At 53.9% G+C, this 24,078-nt stretch overlaps 1 protein-coding gene across 4 annotated transcripts; it reads left to right on the plus strand.

The window, feature by feature from the left end:
- Window positions 1-3,665: 3,665 nt before the first annotated feature.
- On the plus strand, window positions 3,666-23,794 carry Gna15 (G protein subunit alpha 15). 4 transcript variants are annotated; one of them, XM_076919251.1, is made up of 7 exons: window positions 3,666-4,247; window positions 12,847-13,031; window positions 13,539-13,693; window positions 13,895-14,023; window positions 16,929-17,058; window positions 17,835-17,988; window positions 21,650-22,218. In XM_076919251.1, the coding sequence occupies exons 1-7, from the start codon at window positions 4,103-4,105 to the stop codon at window positions 21,796-21,798; spliced, it is 1,047 nt and encodes a 348-aa protein (XP_076775366.1). In that variant the 5' UTR covers window positions 3,666-4,102; the 3' UTR covers window positions 21,799-22,218. The 4 variants fall into 4 exon arrangements, with proteins under 4 accessions (XP_076775366.1, XP_076775365.1, XP_076775364.1 ...); XM_076919250.1 differs by lacking the exon at window positions 21,650-22,218 and adding an exon at window positions 22,236-23,794 and having other exon boundaries at window positions 3,668-4,247; window positions 13,542-13,693; XM_076919249.1 differs by lacking the exon at window positions 21,650-22,218 and adding an exon at window positions 22,236-23,794 and having other exon boundaries at window positions 3,676-4,247.
- The last annotated feature ends 284 nt before the right edge of the window (window positions 23,795-24,078 follow it).

Consider the following 24,078-nt stretch of genomic DNA (forward strand, 5'->3'; position numbering starts at 1 on the left):
CTTCTTCCATTGGGTGGGTCGTGGTGTGTGCATCTTCATGTCTGCAGCAGAAGGATGACTTCCAGTCAACAGAAACTTGAATGTGTGAGTGTGTACTCAGCCTTTGGTTGTCGGTGCCCTGGAATCCATCCCCTAAGCAGACTGGGGAGATGACACAGGAATTCTCCCACAGCACTGGTGCTGTATCATCACACTCTTCCACCAGCTATGGGAGACAGCTCCAAACTCCCCCCACCCACTCAGATGACCTCAGGGTCATCAGTGACATGGGGTTCAGGGACCACTGTGTGCCTAGCAGTGCAGTCCCCATAAAACAGCCTTTACTGAAGAAAAAAAAAAAAAAAAGATGGGCTCCAGTGTGAGGTGGGTCCCCTTACATCAGTCATTTAGAAAAGTGTTCATTGCTGTGATAAACCCCATGACCAACAGCACGCGGGGGAGGGAAGGGATTGATCCAGCTCATACCTTCAGATCACAGTCCATCACTGAAGGAAGTCAGGACAGGAACTCACAAGGAACTCACCTGGAGGCAGGCACTGATTTCAGCAGAGGTGCTGCTTACTGGCTTGCTCCCCATGGCTTGCTTAGCCTGCCTCTTAGAGAACCCAGGACCACCAGCCCAGGGATGGCACTACACACAGTGGGCGGGGCCCTCCCCCATTGATCACTAACTAAGATGACGCTACCTTATGCACTTAGACGTGAAACCAGCAGTGTGGTGCCTCAAGACACAGGTGAACATAAGAGGAGAACTTGGGAGACTCCGTTCTCTCTCCTACCGTCTGGGCTCTGGGGATTGAAGTGGAGCTGGGAGGGAGGCCTGTGTGGCTGGAGTAGAGGAAGGATCTGGCAGGCAGGCCTGAGGACTACAGGGAGGACTCGGTGTGACAGTCAGAGCCAGTTGGGAACCAAACGGAAGTGGCTGAGATCGGACAAGGTACTGGCAGAAGGAAAGGAAGAATGCATGGCCATTGGTCTCCTCGGTGCAGCTGCATGTCATTCCACCAATGTCCAGCAGGTGTCGCCAGAAGACCGACACAGCTGCAACCAGGCACCTGTCAGTCACCGCTGCTGGGGAAGGAAGGTCCTGAGTTCCAGTGCAGCTGTGTGGCCAGATGCCATCCAGGGTCAGCTGTGGCATAACCCAAAAGTAATGAGCAAGTTCAGACGTGTGCCTGCGGCCGCGCTGCTCAACACCAGCCATGTTGTCACCTGGTTTCACTTCCAGAGGATCAGGGTTCGATTCCAGCACCCACACCTGTGATTCCTGCTCCAGGAGACCCAACGCTCTCTTCTGGTCTCTATGAGTACTCCGTTTACATGTGCATACATGCATATGTTGGCAAAACATCCACGCACACCAAAGAAATGTGTGTGTGTGTGTGTGTGTGTGTTTATGCTTTAGAGCACAGGGTTTCTCTGTGTAGCCTGGCTGTCCTGGAACTTGCTCTGTAGACCAGGCTGGCCTCTAACTCAGAAATCTGCCTGCCTCTGCCTCCCAAGTGCTAGGGCTGAATATGTGGGCCGTCACCGCCCGGTTGCTCTCTTGCTTGGTAGAAAGAAACAATGTCAGACACAGGAGAAGGCTCAGTGGGGGTACGAGCTTGTGGACAAGCCTGACCACCTGAGTCTGGTCCTTGGAATCAATGTGCTGGGAGGGTGGTAATCAACTCAAAGGACATGTCCTGGGACGAGCACATGTTCCTGGCGTGTGCAGCCACACACAACAAATAAATAAATGTAATAGACAATTTAAGAAAAAAGCCAGAGCCGGGCAGTGGTGGCGCACGCCTTTAATCCCAGCACTTGGGAGGCAGAGGCAGGCGGATTTCTGAGTTTAAGGCCAGCCTGGTCTACAGAGTGAGTGCCAGGACAGCCAGGGCTACACAGAGAAACCCTGTCTCAAACAAAACAAAACAAAACAAAAGCCAGAGCTGATGATGGTGGTGCACACCTCAAATCCCCGTACTGGAAAGGCAGAGGCAGGGGGAACTCTGTGAGTTCAAAGCTAGGCTGGTCTATAGAGTGAGTTACAGAATAGCCATGGCTATACAGAGAAACCCTGTCTTGAAGAAGAAGGAGGAGGAAGAGGAAGAGGAAGAAGAGGATGAGGAGGAAGAGAAGGAGGAGGAGGAGGGGGAGGGGGAGAAGGAGGAGGAGGAAGAGGAGGAGGAGGGGGAAGGGGACGGGAAAGGGGATGAGGAAATGAAAAGAAAAAAAGCCTATTACATTAGAAAAAAAACAAAAGCAGTTTTCTGGGCTGGAAAGATGGCTCAGTGGTTAAGAGCACTGACTGCTCTTCCAGAGGTCCTGAGTTCAATTCCCAGCACCCACATGGTGGCTCACAACCATCTGTAATAAAATCTGATGCCTTCTTCTGGTGTGTCTGACAACTACAGTGTACTCATATAAATAAAATAATCTTAAAAAAAACAAAACAAACAAAACACCCCCCCCCCCCCATGTTCCTGATAGCAGTTGATAAACAATGTTTTCGAAGAGGTACAGGGAACTGACTGCCCAGTACACGATCCTGTAAAACAGGGTCTCACTGTGTGGCACAGGTTGGCCCAGGACTCACAGGATCCACCTGCTGGAACCCCCGCAGACCCCCGCAGAGGGCAATGACGGAGCCGCGGAGGCTGTGGTCCGCACTGTGGTGTCCTGAGGGCCTTGTGTCTGGTCCCAAAAGGACCAGCCAGGGTGCTATCTCTCCAGCTTCTGCAAGGCCAGGCCGGTTCTGACGCTCCCCCCAACCCCCACCTTGCTCCCCAACAGCCGCAACACAAGTTTCAGTGGGTGGGGGAGCTCCCCCTGGCCTCCGTGACCCCGCCCCGCCCTATCGCACTTCCCATGTGCTGCAATGCGAACCAACAGTCAACTGAAGTCAGGCGGGGCCGGCGAGGGCCAGCCAACCTGTGACGTCCCGCACCGACCTGGAGCAGGGGAGGACGCAGGCTAGGAAGTTGTGTGTCCCGGGGTCGAACACCCTCTCCGAACCTTAAATGCATGTCAAGAGGCTCCCCGGCTGTGCTAATCTCCGCGGGCTAGAGATGCGGGAGCCAGAAGGATCCAGAATTTTAGTTTGGGTAGTCTGGGGTCTGAGGGGCTCAGTCCACGTCTGCCGCCTTTACTCTCCGGACTCCTTATGAAAGCCACGGCCCCGCTCTTCTACGCGCTGCTGTTCCCTTAGAGCTCGTTCCCGTCTGGTATCCTGAGAGTTTTATGGTTCTGTTCGGTGTGGGGTTTAGGTGGAAGGCAGAGGGTAACCTACAGAATTGGTTCTCCCCACCACCACATGAGCCCCAAGAACAAGCCCCCTCACCCACTGAAACAGCTCAGTGTCACGTCCCCCCATCTGTAATGGGTTCTGTTTTGTCCTCTGTGGAGCCAAATAGAAGCCTTCCTGGTATACAGTAGGTGCTCCATAAATGCGTCAGCCCCTCTCTCACTGATTCTTCTGCTTCTTGCTAATCTCTCTGTGGCCCAAGGGGCCAAACATGACCCTCTGCCTCCTCCTCCCTGGGTCTTGGGGGAGCCCCTGCCTTTACTCCAGGCCTCAGTTTCCTCAGCTGTCACATTGGTGTATGAGCTGAGGGACAGACAGACGCGGAAGCACAGACTTCCCTCCCGCCTCAGCAGTTCTGAAACCAGCCCTGAGCAATAGCTGTGCCCACTGGTCGCTTCCTATTTGTCCCAGAGGAGGGGCAGCTGGACCAGCAGAGTCAGAAGCCCAGGGAGAGGCCACCCTCCCAGGGAAGGAGGAGGGAGGCTCAAGTTGGACGCCACGAGGATCGTGCTCCCCAGGAGGCGGCCACCCCTCCCTCCCCATCCGCTGCGCTTCCACCACCGACCTGTCTGGCGGGCAGGGCCAGGTCTGGGCAAGTCGGAGGGGGCGGGAGGCAGCTCCCAAGTCCCCGCCCTGTTTCCAGCACCCAGGCCTCTTGAAGCCCTTGCCTGGGCTCCCACAGGCCCTGGGCAGGGACACGGGGGGCCCTGGAGTAACCTCCACCCCCACCCACGCGGAGAAGAAAGTGTCCCACAGTCGGGGCTGTGCAGGGCGCAGGAGCGATGTCAGCTGGTGGTCTGTGAAGCGCCCACCATGGCCCGGTCCCTGACGTGGGGCTGCTGTCCCTGGTGCCTGACGGAGGAGGAGAAGACTGCCGCCAGAATTGACCAGGAGATCAACAAGATTTTGTTGGAACAGAAAAAACAAGAGCGCGGGGAATTGAAACTCCTGCTGTTAGGTGAGTGAGGGCGCAGCGCAGGGGCCGAGAGCGGGGCCAACGGCTCTGGAGGGAGCAGGGGCTCGCTTGCAGACCCATTTTCTAGACGGGGAGAGCGAGGCATCAGGAAGCTGAGTCTCTCATTCACGGCCTAGCCGTGCACCCGGCTGCGGGGAGGTGGCCCTGGCGGGCGCTGCCGCATGAACACACCCGTATGTGTCACGGGAAGGGAATGAAGGTGAGCGTCCATTCAGGCTGGCCCAGGGAGGGGCCAAGCCTCTTCCTCGGCCTGCCTGAGCCAGGGCTCCAAGCTGCTGGTCATCGGGGCACGGACACCAAGGGCTTTGTCCTGGGCTTGTGAGCACGAGTGTATTCATTCATTCATTCATTCATTCACTCATTCACTCATTCACTCATTCACTCAATCCTAAACTCTTGAACTGACCAAATGCTTGCTGCCTATAGAGCGAGCGCCGGGGACACTGAGGCCAGAGAGTGAATTGGAGGCCAGCTTGGACCATGTGAGACATTGTATCTGAAACCAGCCCTGAGCAATAGCTGTGCCCACTGGGCGCTTCCTGTTTGGCCCGGAGGAGGGGCAGCTGGGCCAGCAGCGGATAAAGGTGGGAGGGAGCGAACTCGGCGAGCAGAGAGACCCCTGCGCATTAGGGAGACCCTGCTTCCCATCCCAAGGCCACAGGACTCAGACGTGGGAGATACAAATGTGTCACCAAGCTTTCAGGGGATGGAGGCAGGAAAATCAGGAGTTCAGGGTCACCCTGACCTACAGAAGGAGCTGAAGCTAGCCTGAGCTACATAACTCCCTGTTTTAAAACTAAAAGCTAGGCATAGTGTTACACACTTGGGTAACTGACACATCAGACTTGCCATGAGTTCAAAGCCACTTGAGCTGAACTACATACTGAGATCCAGTCTAGATGATGGTGATGATGATGGTGATGATGGTGGTGATGGTGATGGTGATGGTGATGATGATGATGGGGATGGTGGTGATGATGGGGATAATGGGGATGGTGGTGATGATGGGGATGATGGTGATGATGGTGGTGGTGATGATGATGGTGATGATGATGGTGATGATGATGGGGATGATGGGGATAACGGAGATGGTGGTGATGATGGGGATGATGGTGATGATGATGGTGGTGGTGATGGTGATGGTGATGATGATGGTGATGGTGATGATGATGGTGATGATGATGGTGATGATGATGGTGATGATGGGGATAACGGGGATGGTGGTGATGATGGGGATGATGGTGATGATGATGATGGTGGTGGTGATGATGATGGTGATGATGATGGTGATGATGATGGTGATGATGATGGGGATGATGGGGATGATGGGGATGATGATGGTGGTGGTGGTGATGATGATGGGGATGATGATGGGGATGGTGATGATGGGGATGGTGATGATGATGGTGGTGGTGTTGGTGGTGATGATGGGGATGGTGATGTCATAAAAAATGACATCTTCCTTGAGGAATGAAACAAGGCCCATAAGCAGATGAAATAACAGCTCAATAAGTGCTTTTTAATTCCTATTCTGAAAGGGGAATTTTTCTCCCTTTTTAAATAATTTTGGTGTGGTATAAACCATATTCTACCCCAGCTTCACTCCTCACTCGGGAATCCCCATGGCTCTCCCTCAAAATCCCCCATGCACACATTTGGTTTCCTGGCTTCACACAGAGAATTGCCTAATTCTCTTGACTTTCCGAGTTTGGTCACTTTGCTAAAGAATCCACTGGAGCCCAAGAAGGTTGGAATAAAGGATTTGAATTTTTGAGGGAGATGGGGTGTCTCGGAGAGGAGGGGGAGAGGGGAGGAGGGGAGAGGGGAGGAGGGGGGAGGGGAGGGGGAGGAGGGAGGAAGGGAGGAGGGGGAGGGTAGGAGGAGGGAGGGTAGGAGGGGGGAGAGGGGAGGAGGGGGAGGGGGAGGGGGAGGAGGGAGGAAGGGAGGAGGGGGAGGGTAGGAGGGAGGGAGGGTAGGAGGGAGGGAGGGTAGGAGGGGGGAGGGTAGGAGGGAGGGAGGGGGAGGAGGGGGGGAGGGGGAGGGGGAGGAGGGAGGAAGGGAGGAGGGGGAGGGTAGGAGGAGGGAGGGTAGGAGGGGGAGAGGGGAGGAGGGGGAGGGGAGGGGGAGGAGGGAGGAAGGGAGGAGGGGGAGGGTAGGAGGGAGGGAGGGTAGGAGGGAGGGAGGGTAGGAGGGGGGAGGGTAGGAGGGAGGGAGGGGAGGAGGGGGGAGGGGAGGGGGAGGAGGAGGAAGGGAGGAGGGGGAGGGTAGGAGGAGGGAGGGTAGGAGGGAGGGAGGGGAGGAGGGGGGAGGGTAGGAGGGAGGGAGGGTAGGAGGGGGGGAGGGTAGGAGGGAGGGAGGGGAGGAGGGGAAGGGGAGGAGGGGGTTGCTGAACAGACCTAATACCTGGGTTCAAAGTCTGAGCTGACAAAGATGAAAAGAGAAAAGCGAGTCGCCAAAACAGACCTCTGGCTTCCACAGGCCGTGACACGACTGCCCCACAGATGGGGATGATGGGGATGGTGGGGATGGTGGTGCATTCCATGCCCTGGAAGTACTGCACACGGGTGGGGCACCTTGGGGTATCTTTGGGGAGCACTTACATGGTGCCAGTGAGGCCTGGCATCCATGCCCCCAGTAACAGAAGGAGAAATGGAGAATACCACACTGCCCGAGCCCCTCCTCCTGAGTCAGGGTCTGCAGTGACTGAGTCTGCTTCATAAGCCATTCCTCCTTCTTCCTCTGCTTTGACCCATCAAACTTATGTCTTGTCACTTCAACAGAATTTCTGGGATGTCTCAGCATCGCTGGCTCCACCACAGGACCTTTGCACTTACTTCGTCTGAGTTCCCAGCCTCTGTACCCTGGACACTGCAGGTCCTGGCTCTTTGTTCCATGGCGATCTGAACACAGGGCTTAGCTCTCAAGACAACAGTGTTGTCTGGCTGTCCAAGTCACCAATTCCCAGATAGTGTCCTTCAGTATTGTTTAGATCTGTATCCAAAGTCCTCTGCTTGCTTAACGGTCACACAAATTACACAGCAAACAACAAAAGGGCAGGGGATGAGTCTGTCTTCTTCATGCAGAGGGACACACACTCAGTAAACACACAGTGAAGGATGGATGATAGATAGATAGATAGATAGATAGATAGATAGATAGATAGATAGACAGACGGATGGATGGATACATGGATGGAAGGATGGATGGGTGAGTCGATGGGTGAATAGACAGAAAGATGGGCAGGTAGGTGGATATTTCAATCTATGTGTCGATACACGGGTAAATGCATCCATGGTGCGGATAAGCAGGTTGATGCAGGTGTGGAGGATGAATAGTCTACTTTCTGGACAGATTCTCCCTCATCTCTTCCAGCCTTTCTCTGACTTTCTCTTCAGGTTTCACTGTAGACATTTCCTCTCTGCACACGTTCTTCCGCGTCGGCCGGGCCGCGTCTGTGCGTCCTCGGCCGCGGCGAGGTCCGGGGTTTCCACAGCAGCCTTCACGGTCCTTTCTTTGGATGATTTTCAGTCCATTTGGAAACAAGAATCGAATCCAAAAGTATACACTTTCTTTCCTGGAGTGGGCAGGAATTTTGAGGAAGCTGGCTGGGGTGAGCCTGGGGTGGGGTTGACAGGGACATGTCTGTGCTAAGAACGAAGCAGCCAGCATGTTACCAAGAGCAAAAAGTCAGAGTGAAGGCACAAGACTTGCCTTTGCTGAACAAGCCCAGAGAGGTGAAGCAACTTGCCTGAAGCCACACAGCTCATGGTTTAGTTCCACAGTCTTGTGCTTCTGTCCATGATCCAATAACAACATGGAAACTTAGGCACGGGGAGGTGTCAGTGTTTGTCTGGGGTCTGCAACTAATCTGAACCATACCAGATGTGGTAGCTGGGCTCCTCACATGCCTCATTTCCTGGGGTGTCAGTGAAATGCTGGGTCCATCGTGCCACTGGAGCTGAGCACGACTACCCCCACATTGCTGTCCCCAGCCTGGTTGCACTTCCTCCTGCCTTCTCCAGAAGGAAGCAGACACTTCCTGTCTGGGTTGGGCAGCCTGGCCAGGTGGAGAGAGCTGCTGCCGCAGCCAAACCCCTGTGGAAGTTTCTGGAAAGAGATAAGTACCACAATTTGCGCAGAGGTGCGTTCGCTTCTGTGTGCTTCAGAGCGTCAACAGTGATGTGTCACAGGCTGTTTCTGGTGTCTCTGCCTTGTACACAGAGGCCACAGTCCACACAGGGCACCTGCTTTGTGACTGCCTCTCTCCCTGAACCTGGAGCTTCACGGATTCCCTCAGGCCCAGGACTCCCCTGCCTCTAACTCTCAGACTGCTGGGATTAAAAGCATGTCCTACCGTGGCTATCCCTGACCGGGTTATTTTAACTGACTTCTTTTGTTTTTGTTTCTTTGTGTAGACCTGGCTGTCCTGGGACTCTCTCTGTAGACTGGGCTGTCCTCAGACTCACAGAGATCTACCTGCTTCTGCCTCCAGAGTCCTGGGACTAAAGGCGTGCGCCACCATGCCCAGCTTAACTAACTTTTTAAAAGGGTTATTATTCTTCTATTTTATATGTCTGGGTGTCTGTCTGTATATCTATGCAACATGTGCATGCAGTACCGGAAGGGCCTGAAGACAGGGTAGGATCCGCTGGGGCTGGAGTAACAAATGATTGTGAACTGCTATGTGGGTGCTGAGACCAAACCTGGACCCTCTGCGGGAGCAGCCAGTGCTGGGAGCACTGAGGCTCGTCTCCAGTCCCCAAGCTCTATATTTTATTTTATTTTATTTTATTTTATTTTATTTTATTTTATTTTATTTTTTATGCCATGTTGCTCAAGGTGACTTCAAAGTACCAATCCTCCTGTGCCAGTGTCTGCAGTGTCGACCACCATATGCCACTATGGGAGGGAAAGTAATATCACTGGGCTGGAGACATGGCTTAGTGGTTCCAGCACCGGCTCCTCTTACAGAGGACCCCCGCTAGGTTCCCACAACCACATGGGCTCACAACCACCTGTTTTGACTCCAGTTCCAGGGAACCTGGCGCCCCCTTCTGGCCTCTGCAGGGACTTCTGACCTGTGCATGCACGTGCAGACAGGCAAAATGCCATACACAGAAAATAAAATGAAAAACAAATTAATAGCAAAATTTAAAAGGTCAGGTCATTGGACTGCAATAAAGTGTGTGGGTGGAGCTTGTAACTGTTCTCTGCCCTTCAGTCAGAAGTGGGATGTATTTAGGAAAGACAAGGAGGTCACAGGTCCTGAGCTGTCGTTCCTTCCGGCAGCATCCCTGGAAACTCCACAGGCAAGAGTGGTGGAGGCTGACTGTGGAGGCCGATGCCCACGCCTAGTTCACGCGCTGGTCTTCCTCCGAGGCTGGTATCATGACCTTTCTGAGTCCTTGTGTCTTCTTAGCAATTGCATAAATGCTGGTCACGTGTGACAACTGGGTAAAGACGTGCAGTCTCTCAGCCAGGATCTCAGGAGACCATAACCAAGGGAACACATGTTATTATCATCACACTCAAGCTGAGTTCAAGACATGGGCACATCGTAATGTACGAGTCAGCTAGCTGTGTGACTCATGTTTGTGACCCAGGCTTCTTGGAGTGCTGAGCTAGGAGGTTTGTCGAGTTCCAGTCCATTCTGGGAACTTAGCGAGACCATGTCTGAAGAGTAAGCAGCCAGCTCAGGGCATGGATCAGGGGTGGAGCCCCAACCTAGAATCCCCAATGAGGGGCTGGGGGCGTGGTCAGGGTGGAGCCCAGCTTAGTGTGCTGGAGGATCCGGGTTCAAACCCTACTGAGGGAACGCCCCCTCCAGTATCCGCAGGCTCTGCTCCACGCAGCTCACGGACAGCTTCCGTATCCCTCACGGCAGCGCCCAATCTTCCTGAAAATATCACTTGAGGAACTGAGTCTCAGAGACCTGCCCTGTCCACATGACCCTCAGATTTGCAGACAGTCGCGCTGGCTGCCTCCCAGTCCACTGAGGCTCTCGTCTTCAGAAGGTCCACATGGCCGTAGTCCATTCCTCTCCCGCCTTTTTTTTTTTTTTTTCCTTTCTCTTAGCCAGTATCTCATGTATCCCAGGCTGGTTTTAAATTTACTGTGTAGCCGAGGATGGCTCTGAACTCTAATCCTCCTGTCCCCATCCCTGAGGCTAGAACATAGGCATGGGCCTCTGTGCCAGGTTTATGTGGTATTGGAAGCGAAACAGCCACATGCACGGCAGGTGAGTCCTGGGCCTTGTTCCTCTTTCAGCTCTTGTAACTTTTCTTACTTCCTTCTGCGTGAGCCCCTGACCTTCATCCTGGGGAGCCTCACGAAGTTGGTCTCCACTTCCCTTCCTCGGAAAGGCTGTGTGCCCAGGGGAGGGACAGGTAATAAGCTGGGGCTAGACTCTTGGTGCCGGGGCTAGCCTCTTGGTGCCAGGCTAGCCTCTTGGTTTCCACTATAGCAGGTTTATTGCTTTGGTCCACTTTGTCGATGAGAAAAGTGGACACTACCTCAGGGTGGGGATGTTCTCAACGTCACAGAATCAGCAGCAGGGAGGTGTGGGCCATGCTCCAGGCCTGGACCCTAAAGGGAGATTTTAATACAATCATTACGGACCCTAGAGCCACGGCTTCACTTATGACTGCCCTGGAGATGAGACTTCGATTCTGTTCCCTCACTAAAGCTTCTCTTCCTTTTGGACATGATGGTGTATGCCTGTCATCCCAGCTTGGGAGCTGAGGCAGGTGGATTATGAGCTCCAGGCCTGGGCTACAGAGAGCACTTCCACCCCAGTGTAGCAGCTGGAGAGAAGGCTCGGCAGTTACAAGCACTGGCAGCTCTTGCAAAGGACCTGGGTTAAAGTCCCAACAGGCACAGACATCTCCAAAGCCCTCCTGGAACAGCACAAGCATTGCATACATCTGACAAAGGCACACATGCAGGCAACACACATACATGTAAAATAAATAAACCTAAGAGAGAATTGTCCTGAAGTGTCCTCCTCCTGAAATGGCTGTGGCAAGGCAGAACTCACTCTGTAGCCCAGGCTGGCCTCGAACTCAGAAATCCGCCTGCCTCTGCCTCCTAAGTGCTGGGATCAAAGGCGTGCACCACCACCGCCCGACAAAGCAGAATATTATAAAAACACTTGAGTGGACCTGGCTGTGGTAAGTGGACGTTTCATTTACAGATCCAGTTCTTATTGCTGCCTTTATAGCACAAAAGCAAACGCACGGACAGGTTCTGACAGAACGTTATTGGCAGCCAGGAGCACAGCTCAACTGTATCTGCCTCACCTCTGTGAGTCGCTGTGTTCTCTGTGCAGAGCTCAACTCAGTCACGCAACGCAATGGACAGGGAGGTGTGATGTGACTCCCATGTGACCCCCCTTGTCATTTTGATTTCTTTCCATATTTTTCTTGCGTTTCTGTGTACTTGTGTGGTGGCGTGTGTTCTGTATACTTGGGTGGTGGGGTGTGTTCGTTCATGTTGAGGTCAGAGGCTGATGGCAGCTACATCTTCTTTATGTTTCCATCTTTCCTTCCTTCCTTCCTTCCTTCTTCTTCCTCCTCCACCTCTGCCTCCTCGTCCTCCTCCTCCTCTTTCTTCTTCTCCTTCTCCTTCTCCTTCTCCTTCTTCTTCTTTTCAGACACAGTCTTTCTATGTATCCCAGGCTGGCCCCAACCTCACTATGTAGACAAGGCTGGACTTAAACTGGTAAAGGCAGTGGCCTTCTGGGAATAAAGGCACGTGCTACCACCAACCAGCTGACATTTTCCTAATTAGAGCTCAGTGAGGAAGAGCCAGCTCACTGTGGGCGGTCCTGGGTTCTCTAAGAACCCGGCTGAGCAGACCATGGGAGCAAGCCAGTAAGCAGCGCCCTCCATGGCCTCTGCTGAAATCAGCTCCTGCCTCCAGGATCCTGCCCTGCGTGGGTTCCCGCCTGACTGTGATGAACTGCGATGTGGAAGTATGAGCCAGACAAACCCTTTCCTCCACAACCTGCTTTTGGTCACAGTGTTTCATCACAGCAGTAGAAACTCTGACTAGGAAAGGGACTCATGTTGCTTCATAGTGACGGTCAGCTGGACTGATCTAGAATCTCCTAAGCCCCACCCACACTGTAAGGAAAAAAATCTAGATCAGGTCAGCCTCTGGCCGTGCCTGACAGGGGTTGTGTAAACGTTAGTAGCTGAGGGTGAAGACTCCACAGACTGGGGGGCAGGACTGGATGAGAGATGGGCAGTCGCCTCTGCTCCTGCGCCATGGAGGCTGTGCCCTGGGGCCGTGGGCCGCTCAACCTTCCTCTCTGAAGCAGCGTGTTGGGCATTTTGTCATAGCAAGGAGAGGAGTAACTAAATCGCTGTTCCACACTGAGCAGCTCAAGGTTCCGTGGGCACCGTGGTCGCCACGTGCACCGTGTGTGCTGTGGGCGCTGGGTGCACTGTGGTTGCTCAGGGACAGGGGTCACAATGGGCAGCATGGGCGTTATGGCTGCTGTGGGCGCTGTGAGTGCTGTATTCACCGTGAGCACCCTGTGTCTACCACCAGCCCTTCTAAGCAAGCTGTTTGCCCCCAGGACCCGGTGAGAGTGGGAAAAGCACGTTTATCAAGCAAATGCGCATCATTCATGGTGTGGGCTACTCTGAGGAGGACCGCAGAGCCTTTCGGCTGCTCGTCTACCAGAACATCTTCGTCTCCATGCAGGCCATGATCGAAGCAATGGACCGGCTGCAGATACCCTTCAGCAGGCCTGACAGCAAGGTGAGAACCGAGTCCCCTGTGCTGTTTGACATTTCCAGAGATGGACAAAAAGCATTTCCCAGCATGGGCTCCCAGGAACATCCTAAGAATCGACAGTTTTCTTATGCCAGAAATGAGTTTTCTAGGGCAGTTTATTTCCTTCCTTCCTTCCTTCCTTCCTTCCTTCCTTCCTTCCTTCCTTCCTCCCTCCCTCCCTCCCTCCCTCCCTCCCTCCCTCCCTTTCTGTCTGTCTGTCTGTCTGTCTGTCTGTCTGATCTATCTTACTATTTGTTTTAAATTGTCTGTGCATGTGAGTGCAGTTCCCATAGCGGCCAGAAGAGGGCGCTAGATCCCCAGGGCTAGAGTTAAACTTGTGACCAGATTGAGGAAGGGATGCTGGGCCAGTTAGCTCTGTAGGATCTGTCAACATGGCACAAGGATGGAAAAAAGGAAGGAGTGTGTTTTAAGGATGGAGGTGGGGCCTGCAATACCCACAGGCTGCCCGAACCTCTCACCTGTCCCTTACAGCAGCATGCCAGCCTGGTGATGACTCAGGATCCCTATAAAGTGAGCGCGTTTGAGAAACCGTACGCAGCGGCCATGCAGTACCTGTGGCGGGACGCAGGCATCCGTGCGTGCTACGAGCGCAGGCGTGAATTCCACCTGCTGGACTCCGCGGTGTAGTGAGTGTAGGGTTTGTGGGCGGAGGGGTCGTGGAGTCGGAGTCGGAGCACAGGGATGCATGGCCAATGGTCATGTGAGCAAGGTCTCAGGGGCCTGGCTGTGGGGTGTGGCTGCGGAAGGGAGGGGTCCAGGGAGGGACCACAGGACAGGCTTGACCCAGCTTCCTCCTCCTCACAGTTTCACACAGTCTCCCTCCACAGCTACCTGTCACACCTGGAGCGCATCTCCGAGGACGGCTACATCCCCACTGCGCAAGACGTGCTGCGGAGTCGCATGCCCACCACAGGCATCAATGAATACTGCTTCTCCGTGCAGAAAACCAAACTGCGGTGAGCACTCAGCAGACGCCCGGCCTGGGGAAGCCTGTGTAGGAGCTGAAGTTTCTGGTCCTGTCCTTCAAGGAAGGAAAAGTCCGACATTACCCCTGTATGCACTATGTGGGCTAGCCTGAGATCTTGATGGACAGAGTGAGGAACTGGATAACAGATATTCCTGGAGAATGGACATTGTTATTAGGGTGCGGCGGGAGAAGGGAAGACAGACCGTATGGTCATCACAGGGATGGAGGGATGGCTCTGGGCTGAGAGAATATAGAGTGAATTCTGGAGGGCTTAACACCGGGGGGGGGGGGGGGAGGGCAGGCAAAGAGGCCACCGGCGGTGGTGGCGCAGGCCTTTAATCCCAGCACTTGGGAGGAAGAGGCAGGCGGATTTCTGAGTTCGAGGCCAGCCTGGTTTACAGAGTGAGTTCCAGGACAGCCAGGGCTACACAGAGAAACCCTGTCTCGAAAAACCAAAAAAAAAAAAAAAAAAATGGTAGAAGTAGGTAGTCAGGGTCACCCAAGAGCCTGGGCCAGTGGCAGGGGTGAAGAAGGGTAGAGGGCAAGAGGACCATGAGGTTGCTGCTAGGGCCGCCTGTAATAGAGTGGCTACGGATGCCTGGGTTACAATGGTCACAGCACATTCCTGGGGGAGCTTAGTCTGGATCCTCCAAATACTTTGGAATAGGTCTCACACCATCCAAACCAGGTGATTCCAGGTTTCGTCACTGATGTGCTGAGAGCCACAGAGACCCAGAGGCAAAATATTGCTGGGAAACAGGGTCTTAGCCATGAGCCAAGGGCATAGAGACCTAGGGAGAGACATGGATGGTGGAGGAGGACAGAGGAACAGAAGTGGTGGGTGGATGGGTGGATGGGTGGATGGGTGGATGGGTGGGTGGATGGGTGGGTGGATGGGTGGATGGGTGGGTGGGTGGGTGGGTGGGTGGATGGGTGGGTGGGTGGGTGGATGGGTGGATGGGTGGATGGGTGGGTGGGTGGATGGGTGGGTGGATGGGTGGGTGGGTGGATGGGTGGATAGATGGGTGGATGGGTGGATGGGTGGGTGGGTGGATGGGTGGGTGGATGGGTGGGTGGGTGGATGGGTGGATAGATGGGTGGATGGGTGGATGGGTGGGTGGGTGGGTGGATGGGTGGGTGGATGGGTGGGTGGGTGGATGGGTGGATGGGTGGGTGGATGGGTGGGTGGGTGGGTGGATGGGTGGGTGGATGGGTGGGTGGATGGGTGGATGGGTGGATAGATGGGTGGATAGATGGGCGGATGGGTGGATAGATGGGGGACAATGTATTGCACATGGTTTGATGTGTTGAGGAATGTGCTTCCAAGCCGGAAGCACACGGGAAGCAGAGCTGACGCATCTGTCTTTGGGAGGTGCTCGAGCTCTCTGTGGTCCGGCACAGAAACTCACAAATGACTCTCTGTGACTTAGGTGCAGTCTGGGACACTGAGATCAAAAGTCTGTCCCCAGGCCTGTCTGTTTGGGTGTCCCACTTTTTTTTTTTTTTTTTTGAAACAGATTCTCTTTGTGTAGCCCAGGTTGGCCTTGAATTGAGAGAGATATTCCTGCTTCTGTCTCATGAGTGCTGAGGTTAAAGGTTTGCCCCACCATGCCCGGCTTGGTCCCGCTTTGCCTGACATTGCTTGCTTTGCAAAGAAGATCTGTGAGTCTTTGAGATATGTGACAGTAACACATTACGTGTGTCGATGGAGGGATTCTCTCAAGTCCAGCTTCTGACCTTGCCTCTGCTTCCCTTCTCTGTCTGACGACTCTGTTCATGTCATCTACACTCAGTTACAGCTACACTCGGGAAGGTGACACTGATATCCATATCAGTGACCTAGTTCTGAGAAGCCACAGGAAGAGTGACGTTCATACTTTTGTTGTGGAGGAAGTGATGGCGTGCTCTTCTTGTTCTTCTTTGGCCACAGAGGGGAACCAGTGGGGGACATAGTGGCCCATTCTACTGATGGGAAAACTGAGCCTGGGGAAGTGTGAACAGAACCACAGCCTTCTGTTCATCCTTATACCTTACATATGCCTGATACTGATTAATTAATTAAAATTTTAATTATGTGTGCATGGGCTGGGATTGTGCATGTGACGGCAAGTGACTGAAGAGGCCAGACGTTGGCATCAGATCCCACGGAACTGAAGATATAGATGGTTGTGACCCCCATGTGGGTGCTGGGACTTGAACCCCGGTCTCTGCAGGAGCAGCTAGTGCTTTAACAGCTCAGCCCTCTCTCCAATCCTGACGGTGATCGGTGATCTTTACATCTTAAGGCCTGAGAGAATGAAGAACCTTCCTGTGATTTTTGTACGTGTGTGTGTGTGTGTGTGTGTGTGTGTGTGTGTGTGTGTGAATGCCGACTCATTAGTGTCATGGGACAGGGTCTCTCACTGAGCCTACAGCTCAGCCTCTACAGTCCTTCCCCAGCATCCCCCAGTCTCAGCCTCCTTCCCCATTGCTGTGGTTACAGTTTCATGCTAGGAATCCGACATCACTGCTCACTGCTGGCCTCACAAGCAGCGAGCAGCTTAGCCACAGAGCCAGCTCCATCCTGATTATCATGCATATCTATACACATATCTATATCTGTCTGTATCTAAATGAGAGAGAGGGGGACGGAGAAAGGCAGAGAGAAGGAATCTCATTCTGTAGCTTAGGCTGGCCTTATGCTTGCTCTGTAGGCCACCCTCACACTTACAGCAATCCTCCTGCCTCAGCTTCCATAATGTGACCAGCATATAGCAGGTGGCACAGCTGTACAGTCTGTTCTTTGATCTGATCACAACAGACCTCATGACTCCAGTGCGGCTGTATATGACGGTGAGCAGGGGCCAACTGGGTCATGTGACCTCTCAATGGTGGGTCTCCGCATTTCTTTTCAGCATCGTGGATGTTGGTGGCCAGAAGTCAGAACGTAAAAAATGGATCCACTGTTTTGAGAATGTGATCGCTCTCATCTACCTGGCCTCACTGAGCGAGTATGACCAGTGCCTGGAGGAGAATGATCAGGAGGTGAGGGAGCTGTCACCGCAGGCGCCGCACCTTTAAGGGGTTGAGAAGTGTCCAGTGAGATCCCATGGCCGCTTTTATCTTAACTCTCCACTTTTGTGTGGGGTCTTTGTGGAAGGTGGTCCCCACATTCACCTTCACACACATGGGGCTCCCATCCTGGCCTCACCAGGAACAGCTCCGGTCACACCAATGCAAACTTGTGGCCAAATTACCCCTCATCACACAATATGTCACAACCTGGGGGCATCACTGCATCTTCGGTCCTGGTGCTGGATAGCCATGGTGTGGTTCAACATGGAGACCATCGCTTGGGAGAGCGGTTTGGTGTCCCCGTTGCTGGGACGAATGGATCTCAGTAGCTATACAGGATATAGCGAGGTTCTGTGGCCAAGCAGCTTGGTCTAAAACACAGACACCCCCAGTTCTTATTTAGTTCTGGGAGCTGGGATCATGAGGTCAGGGTGTGGAAGGGCACCACCCAAGTCCCCAGTTTTTCTGTGTCTGGTGTCCTTGGCTGTAGGAACTCTCAGCCTGTGCGCCCCTTCTCCACAGCCACAGGATTAGACAGCTCTCTGATGACGTGTGTCTTCGTCGGCCAGTCACATCTGAGCTCTAGTCAGGTGTCTTCACACTGTAGCATCCAACCAGACACTGATTTCAGAAGGCTGTGGCTCAACACAGGATGTTGTTCACACAGGCTCTTAGGTCTCCCCCTTCACACCCAGAGAGGGGTCTTCATCACCCCGTGGGTCACCACCCACCTGTCTCCCACCCAGAACCGCATGAAGGAGAGCCTCGCTCTGTTCAGCACGATCCTCGAACTGCCCTGGTTCAAGAGCACCTCAGTCATCCTCTTCCTCAACAAGACGGACATCTTGGAGGATAAGATCCACTCCTCCCACCTGGCCACGTATTTCCCCAGCTTCCAGGGTGAGTTGTTCCAAAACATTCTATTTCTTTCACCTCCCAAAAGTAGCTCCCCGTGGAGAACCTTCTGGAGTCAGCAGAAGCTTCACAGAGAATAGGACTCTTCCGCTGCTCTGAAATACCTCATGAGTTTACGTTTCCCCCCCTGTGGAAAGAAAATTAAGATGATTCTCTTAGCAGATGCCATTGAATGAGAAGAGTCTATAAAAATCTGTTTCTAAGCCAGGCGGTGGTGGCGCACGCCTTTAATCCCAGCACTTGGGAGGCAGAGGCAGGCGGATTTCTGAGTTCGAGGCCAGCCTGGTCTACAGAGTGAGTTCCAGGACAGCCCGGGCTACACAGAGAAACCCTGTCTCGAAAAACAAAACAAAAAAAATTTGTTTCTGTTTTTATGAAATGGATGGAACTGCATGTGGTCAGGTTCCACCCTGACCACACCGCAGCCCCTCCCTGAGGGATTCTAGGCGGGGCTCCACCATGACCACGCCCCAGCCCCTCTAAGTGGGACTCCTCTGTACAGGAGCCAGTCCCTACCTGTCCTATACTGTAGTTGTCATAGCGCCATCAACCCCTTTTCAGTAATGTCTCTAGTTTATCTCGTTTGTGTAACCTTTCGTTTTCTTTTTTGTTTTTTGAGTCAGGGTTTCTCTGTAGCCCTGGCTGTCCTGGACCTCACTGTGTAGACCAGGCTGGCCTCAAATTCAGAGATCCACTTGCCTGTGTCCCAATTCCTGGGATTAATGGGGTGCGCCACCACCACCCACCCTCAGCTGTGTGTTGATGCAGAGTTGTAGGAGACAAAGAGTGTTGGAAACTGAGCTTCCACAGAGCAAGGCAGGATGGCGCAGCCAGGTGGGGACCGCTGTCTGCCTCCTTCAGATCCATCCTGGAGCCCTGGGAACTCACAGTGCTAGAAGGATCCTCTCTCAGTGGCTGAGGACACCATCCTGGCTTGAACCAGCTGGTTTGCCTGACTCAAGGTCTCATGGTCAGGAATTTGGTTCTCTCTCTCTCTCTCTCTCTCTCTCTCTCTCTCTCTCTCTCTCCCTCTCCTTTTTGAGGCAGGGTCTCACTGCAAACTCTGACTGGTCTTCAACTCTGTAGACCAGGCTGGCCTAGAACTCACAGGTGTACACCACCAGGCCCAACCCATCACCGTCACAGTGGCTGACTTTGACTGCCCCTAGTGATCAAGTCTCAGGGACGTTTGTGTCACATCTATCACAGTCGGTTGGCCAAGCAAGGCAGGTTCAACAAGAGGGAAAGCTGACTGCACTTAATGGTGAAGGGCGCGAGGCAGGGCCGTCAACTTAGAGCCAAGCTCTCTCACTCCTTGTGTCTGCTGGGACAGAGGAGACTGTGCCCAGGGCCCTAAACCAACAGAAGTGAGCTCCCTGCCAACTTAGGAGACCTGTGATCCAAACTGCCGAGCATGAAACACCCACTGCGAATCAGTGAGAATCAGGCAGTGATCTGCAGTGCTGGGCAGAGAAGATTCTGGAGGAGCTTCCCCTCAGCTGTGGTCCACGCTACGGTCCATGCTTGACACCAGTTCAAAGGTCACTCAAATTCAACTCTGGTGACCTCTGGTATGGGAATTTGACCACTGGCTTAATTGTAGCTAAGAGCCCCTAAAACCCCTGTCATGCTGCCATATCCCCCAAGGCTGGCTGCCTGTGGTACAGATGTGAAGTGCTGGTTGCTCCTAGCCCTGTCTTAGCTAAGACATCTTAAGAACAGGCTGTGGCCTAGAGAGGCTGGGAGGGGAACGGGTGGTTTATAGGACTGTTTACCACAGCAGGCCGGCCCAGTGCCTTAGTCACTGTTCTAGCCCATGACCACAGCAACTCTTGTAAAGGACGTGTTTTATCACTGGTTCGTTACCTCTGAGACTCAGAGTTAGTCTGTAATCATCATGGCGGGAAGAAGACAAGCATGGTGCCGAGCAGTCTCGGAGAGCTTTATAGTCCTCAGTGAGGAGCAGAGAAAGAATGAGACTAAGCCTGGTGCCAGGCGGTGGTGGCGCACGCCTTTAATCCCAGCACTTGGGAGGCAGAGGCAGGCAGATTTCTGAGTTCAAGGCCAGCCTGGTCTACAGAGTGAGTTCCAGGACAGCCCGGGCTACACAGAGAAACCCTGTCTCGAAAAAAAAAAGAGAGAGAGAGACTAAGCCTGGCAGTGGATGGCTTTTGAATCCCCAGCGACACACCTCTTCAAACAAGGCCGTAGCTCCTCCAACAGGGACACACCCCCTACAAGACCACACCCCTTAAAATATAGCCACACCCTTCTAACCAGGCCACACCCCTCGCCTCTCCAGACAGGCCACACCCCCTCACCCTCCCCAGACAGGTCCACCAACTGGGGACCAGGCATTCCAGCACACCAGCCTGTGGGCGCGGCTTTCACTCAGACACCGTGTAGGTTCAGAAACCTTATTTGCCGCTGACATTTTCTCCTGGGCTTTGCATTCTGTGACAGTCTTTTCTTTTTGTTACGTAAATTAAGTCATTTATTGCAGGGCAGGCGAGTCTCAGAAGGTAGGGCTTCTACCGGTGTTTCACTTCCTTCAGTCTTCTGGTGGCAGACTTCACTGTGCCTGCAGAGGTGATGTTGTAACCAGGCCCTGTGGTCACGGTTTCATTCAGGAACCACAGTGCCAGATGCCCACGGCTCGCCTCTTCATCTTGGTCTTGCCACAGAAGGAGCGAGTGTACTTGGCATGCTGGCTGATTTCAATCTTCTTCACCATTTTCCAGAGGGAGGCGTCATAGCGGGCCCATATCTCCAGGGATCCCGACCTTCTTGGCGCACTAAGTGTCACAAGAACCAAAGCCAACAATTTTTTCATAGTTATTTTCTTTAAAAGACTAAAAATGCCTAAAGATGTGGCTCAGGGGCAGCGTGCTTGCCTAGCAAGTGAGAGGCCCTGGTTTTTATTTCCAATATTGCCAGGAAAAAAAATTAAACTCCAGCGGTGGTGGCACACACCTTTAATCCCAGCACTCAGTAGACAGAGGCAGGAGGATCTCTGTGAGTTACAAGCCAGATTGGTCTACAGAGTGAGTTCCAGAACAGCCAGGACTACACAGAGAAACCCTGTCATGGGGAAACAAAAGATTGAAACCTTGAATCTGAAGAGACATTTCCCTTGGCTCAGTTAGTAGAGTGTGGCACATGCAAGCATGGGGACCTGAGTTCGAATCCCCAGAGCATAAATAGCTCAATTGGCATGGTGTTGGGCAGATCCAGGAGGATTCCTCTGGGCATCACCAGGTAGACCACATAGTAAATCAGTGAGCTCCAAGTTCAGTGAGACTCTGACTCAGAAAAGAACTACAGCCAAGGTGTCCCGGTGTCCCTGCACCTGAGGGGACACACACACCCATGCACACACAGAGTAATACAAAGAAAAACTCATGGTACTTTGGTCAGATTAAAAGAAAAATAAAGCAAGCCCATAGAGTAGGACATGTCCATTGCAGAGATGGAGAAACTGAGGCTCAGAGATGGGCAGGAATTAAAGCAGGTTGGGGATAGGGGTGGAGGACAGGTGGAGGCTGCCTGAGTCCTGCTCTAGCCATCTTTGCCTCCTTCGGGAGTCCCTGCTTCCACACCCCTACTCACAGAACTGAGGTTATAGGCACACTCCTGCTTTTCCTAGGTGCTGGGGATTCGAACTTAGGCTTTCAGGCCCTGGAAGCAGGATTCGAACCCACACTATTTGCACCCGGAGTTTACTCCCAGTCGGCACTGTATGACCTCCATATTTCCCAAAGATGGACAGCGTGTAGTGAGGAGCACATGTGCTGAACACCCGGTCCCTGGACGCTCACAGAGTTCCCACTGCGGGCGGCCCCGCCCCATCTTAACACTCCAGTCTTCAAGTCACATGAGCAGCTCTGACAAGTTACACCTTCTCATCCCCATTGGCTGGACCGACAAACTTGGCGCCCGTCCTCCGTCAGGATGGCTCTGCGCCCCTCCCCACCCTAGTGAAGGATCCCCAGAGTTGTCACAAAGCCCTGAGTTGAATCCCCAGCACCACACAAACCCGGCTTGCGGCCGCTCACCCATCACCCATCTCTGGGAAGGTGAAGGCAAGGTGGCCAAGGAGTTCACAGTCAGCCAGGGCTACAGACTGACCAGGGCCAGCCTGGGCTATTTAGTGAACCCAGGGCTACGTAGGGAGTTTGAGGCCAGCCTAGGCTACAAAAAGAAGCCCATCCGACCCCACGCCCTCTCTGCAGGACCCCGGCGGGACGCAGAGGCCGCCAAGCGCTTCATCTTGGACATGTACGCGCGCGTGTACGCGAGCTGCGCAGAGCCCCACGACGGCGGCAGGAAGGGCTCCCGCGCGCGCCGCCTCTTCGCACACTTCACCTGTGCCACGGACACGCACAGCGTCCGCAGCGTGTTCAAGGACGTGCGGGACTCGGTGCTGGCCCGGTACCTGGACGAGATCAACCTGCTGTGACGCGGGGAACCCCAAGCAGGACATCCCTGCGGGACGCGGTCGTGGCGAGGACGCGGCGCCCCCTGGTGGCCACGAGCGGAACTGCGGGTCGAGGAGCCGCCAACTGGGCGAGCCGGCCCATAGGCGAGTTCCCCTGTTCCCCACGGGCCTCCAAGCCCAGCCCCTCTGTAATTTATTCCCTCACCCTCCTAGTTGTTAGAAAACGGACGTCAGCCGGGCCTTTAACCCCAGCGCTCCGGAGGCAAAAGCAGCAGGATCTCTGTGAGTTCCAGGACCCTGTGCCAACAAAACAACAAACAAACAAAACTGGAGAGAACTGTCCCTGTCCGGGCCTTGTGACTTCCCAGGGGCCCTGTCCCCGTCCTCCAGTGGGCCTCACACTGGGTGAGTGAAGTGAGTAAGGGAGGAAGTTTTACTTGGACGGAGGTTGACTCCAGCTAAAGATTGATTTTTGAGGCTGTGAGGTGTCCTTTGTCCACGACACTCCAGCGTTGCTCTGTATCACTGTGTACTTGGTTCTCCCACGACCTCCGTGGGGCTCACTCCATCTTACCAAAGGGGAAACCCAGGTCAGTGAGATGGCTGGTGAAGGCGCCTTACCACCAAGCCTGACAACTTGAGTTCAGGACCGGCTCGGTGGACAGAGGGAACCGAGTCCCATGAGTCTCCTCAGGCGTGCATGGTGGTGACACACCTACCCACACAGATAAATAAATGTAATTTACAAACAAACAATCAGGGAACTGAAAAAGAGAGGAACATCTCAGCTCTCGGGTGCTGAGGCAGGAGGATTGCAAGTTTCCTGTCCTAAATTACAGCTCAGTGTTCTCACTGTGAGCCAGGCAGGGGACACGGCCAGGGTGCTGACTCACAGAGACAAAGTCAAATCTGGGCAAACACTGGAGTGGGGGGCGGGATGGCTCAGAGGGTAAAATGCAGGGGTTGGCAGCTGCCCCGTTCATCAGCAAGTCTGAGGTTCCATGGGATACCCAGGGAGCGACTGAAGAAGACACCGGACCTCTGAGGACGCCACAAGAGACTAGGGTACAGAACTGAGCCATCTGCTCTCCTGTCCCTGTCACCCCGTCACCCCACAACCCGCCCATGTCTTCTGAGCACTGGGGTTAGAGATCTGGCTGTTCTCAGGGGTCCTGGAATCCAGGGTCAGCGGCACTGATTGAGCTCTGTCCAGCCCTGGGGCATGTCCCTTTGCACTGCTGCATAGTGCTCCACTCTGGGACACAGCACGGCTCGGTCTGGGTGCTGGGGGTGGAGCCAGAGTCTTAGGAGTTCTGAGCCGGACTCTACTGTTGTTTTGTGTCTGCCAACGTTGTTGTATCTACCTGCAGCACCCCAGAGAATCGCCTGGTACATGGGCCCCAGTGCTGTCTTCAGGGTGCATTTGGGGCAGGGAGATGGTGCTTGCCCAGCTCGGCTACATACTAGAAGGGCAGAGCTGTTCTTGAAGACTGACTAGGTGCCTGCTGTGGGGGTCAAGGGTTCGAAAGCTTCACCTCTGCATGGTGCCTGCTTCCTCACACAGTAGCTTTCATCGCAGGGGGCTGCACTCATTCCGGGTGCTGGGCTCAGTCCTCCTGCACACTGCACCGCAGTGC

Source organism: Arvicanthis niloticus, chromosome 22, assembly GCF_011762505.2.
Source record: "Arvicanthis niloticus isolate mArvNil1 chromosome 22, mArvNil1.pat.X, whole genome shotgun sequence".
In the NCBI taxonomy this organism is placed as follows: Eukaryota; Metazoa; Chordata; class Mammalia; order Rodentia; family Muridae; genus Arvicanthis; species Arvicanthis niloticus.

Bases quoted from the DNA above. Each gene is read 5' to 3' on its own strand.
- Gna15 (XM_076919249.1), top strand. From the start codon at position 4,103: ATGGCCCGGTCCCTGACGTGGGGCTGCTGTCCCTGGTGCCTGACGGAG. The intron at 17,059-17,834 runs GTGAGGGAGCTG...TCTCCCACCCAG, and splicing joins TGGAGGAGAATGATCAGGAG to AACCGCATGAAGGAGAGCCT. The intron at 17,989-22,235 runs GTGAGTTGTTCC...CCCTCTCTGCAG, and splicing joins GTATTTCCCCAGCTTCCAGG to GACCCCGGCGGGACGCAGAG.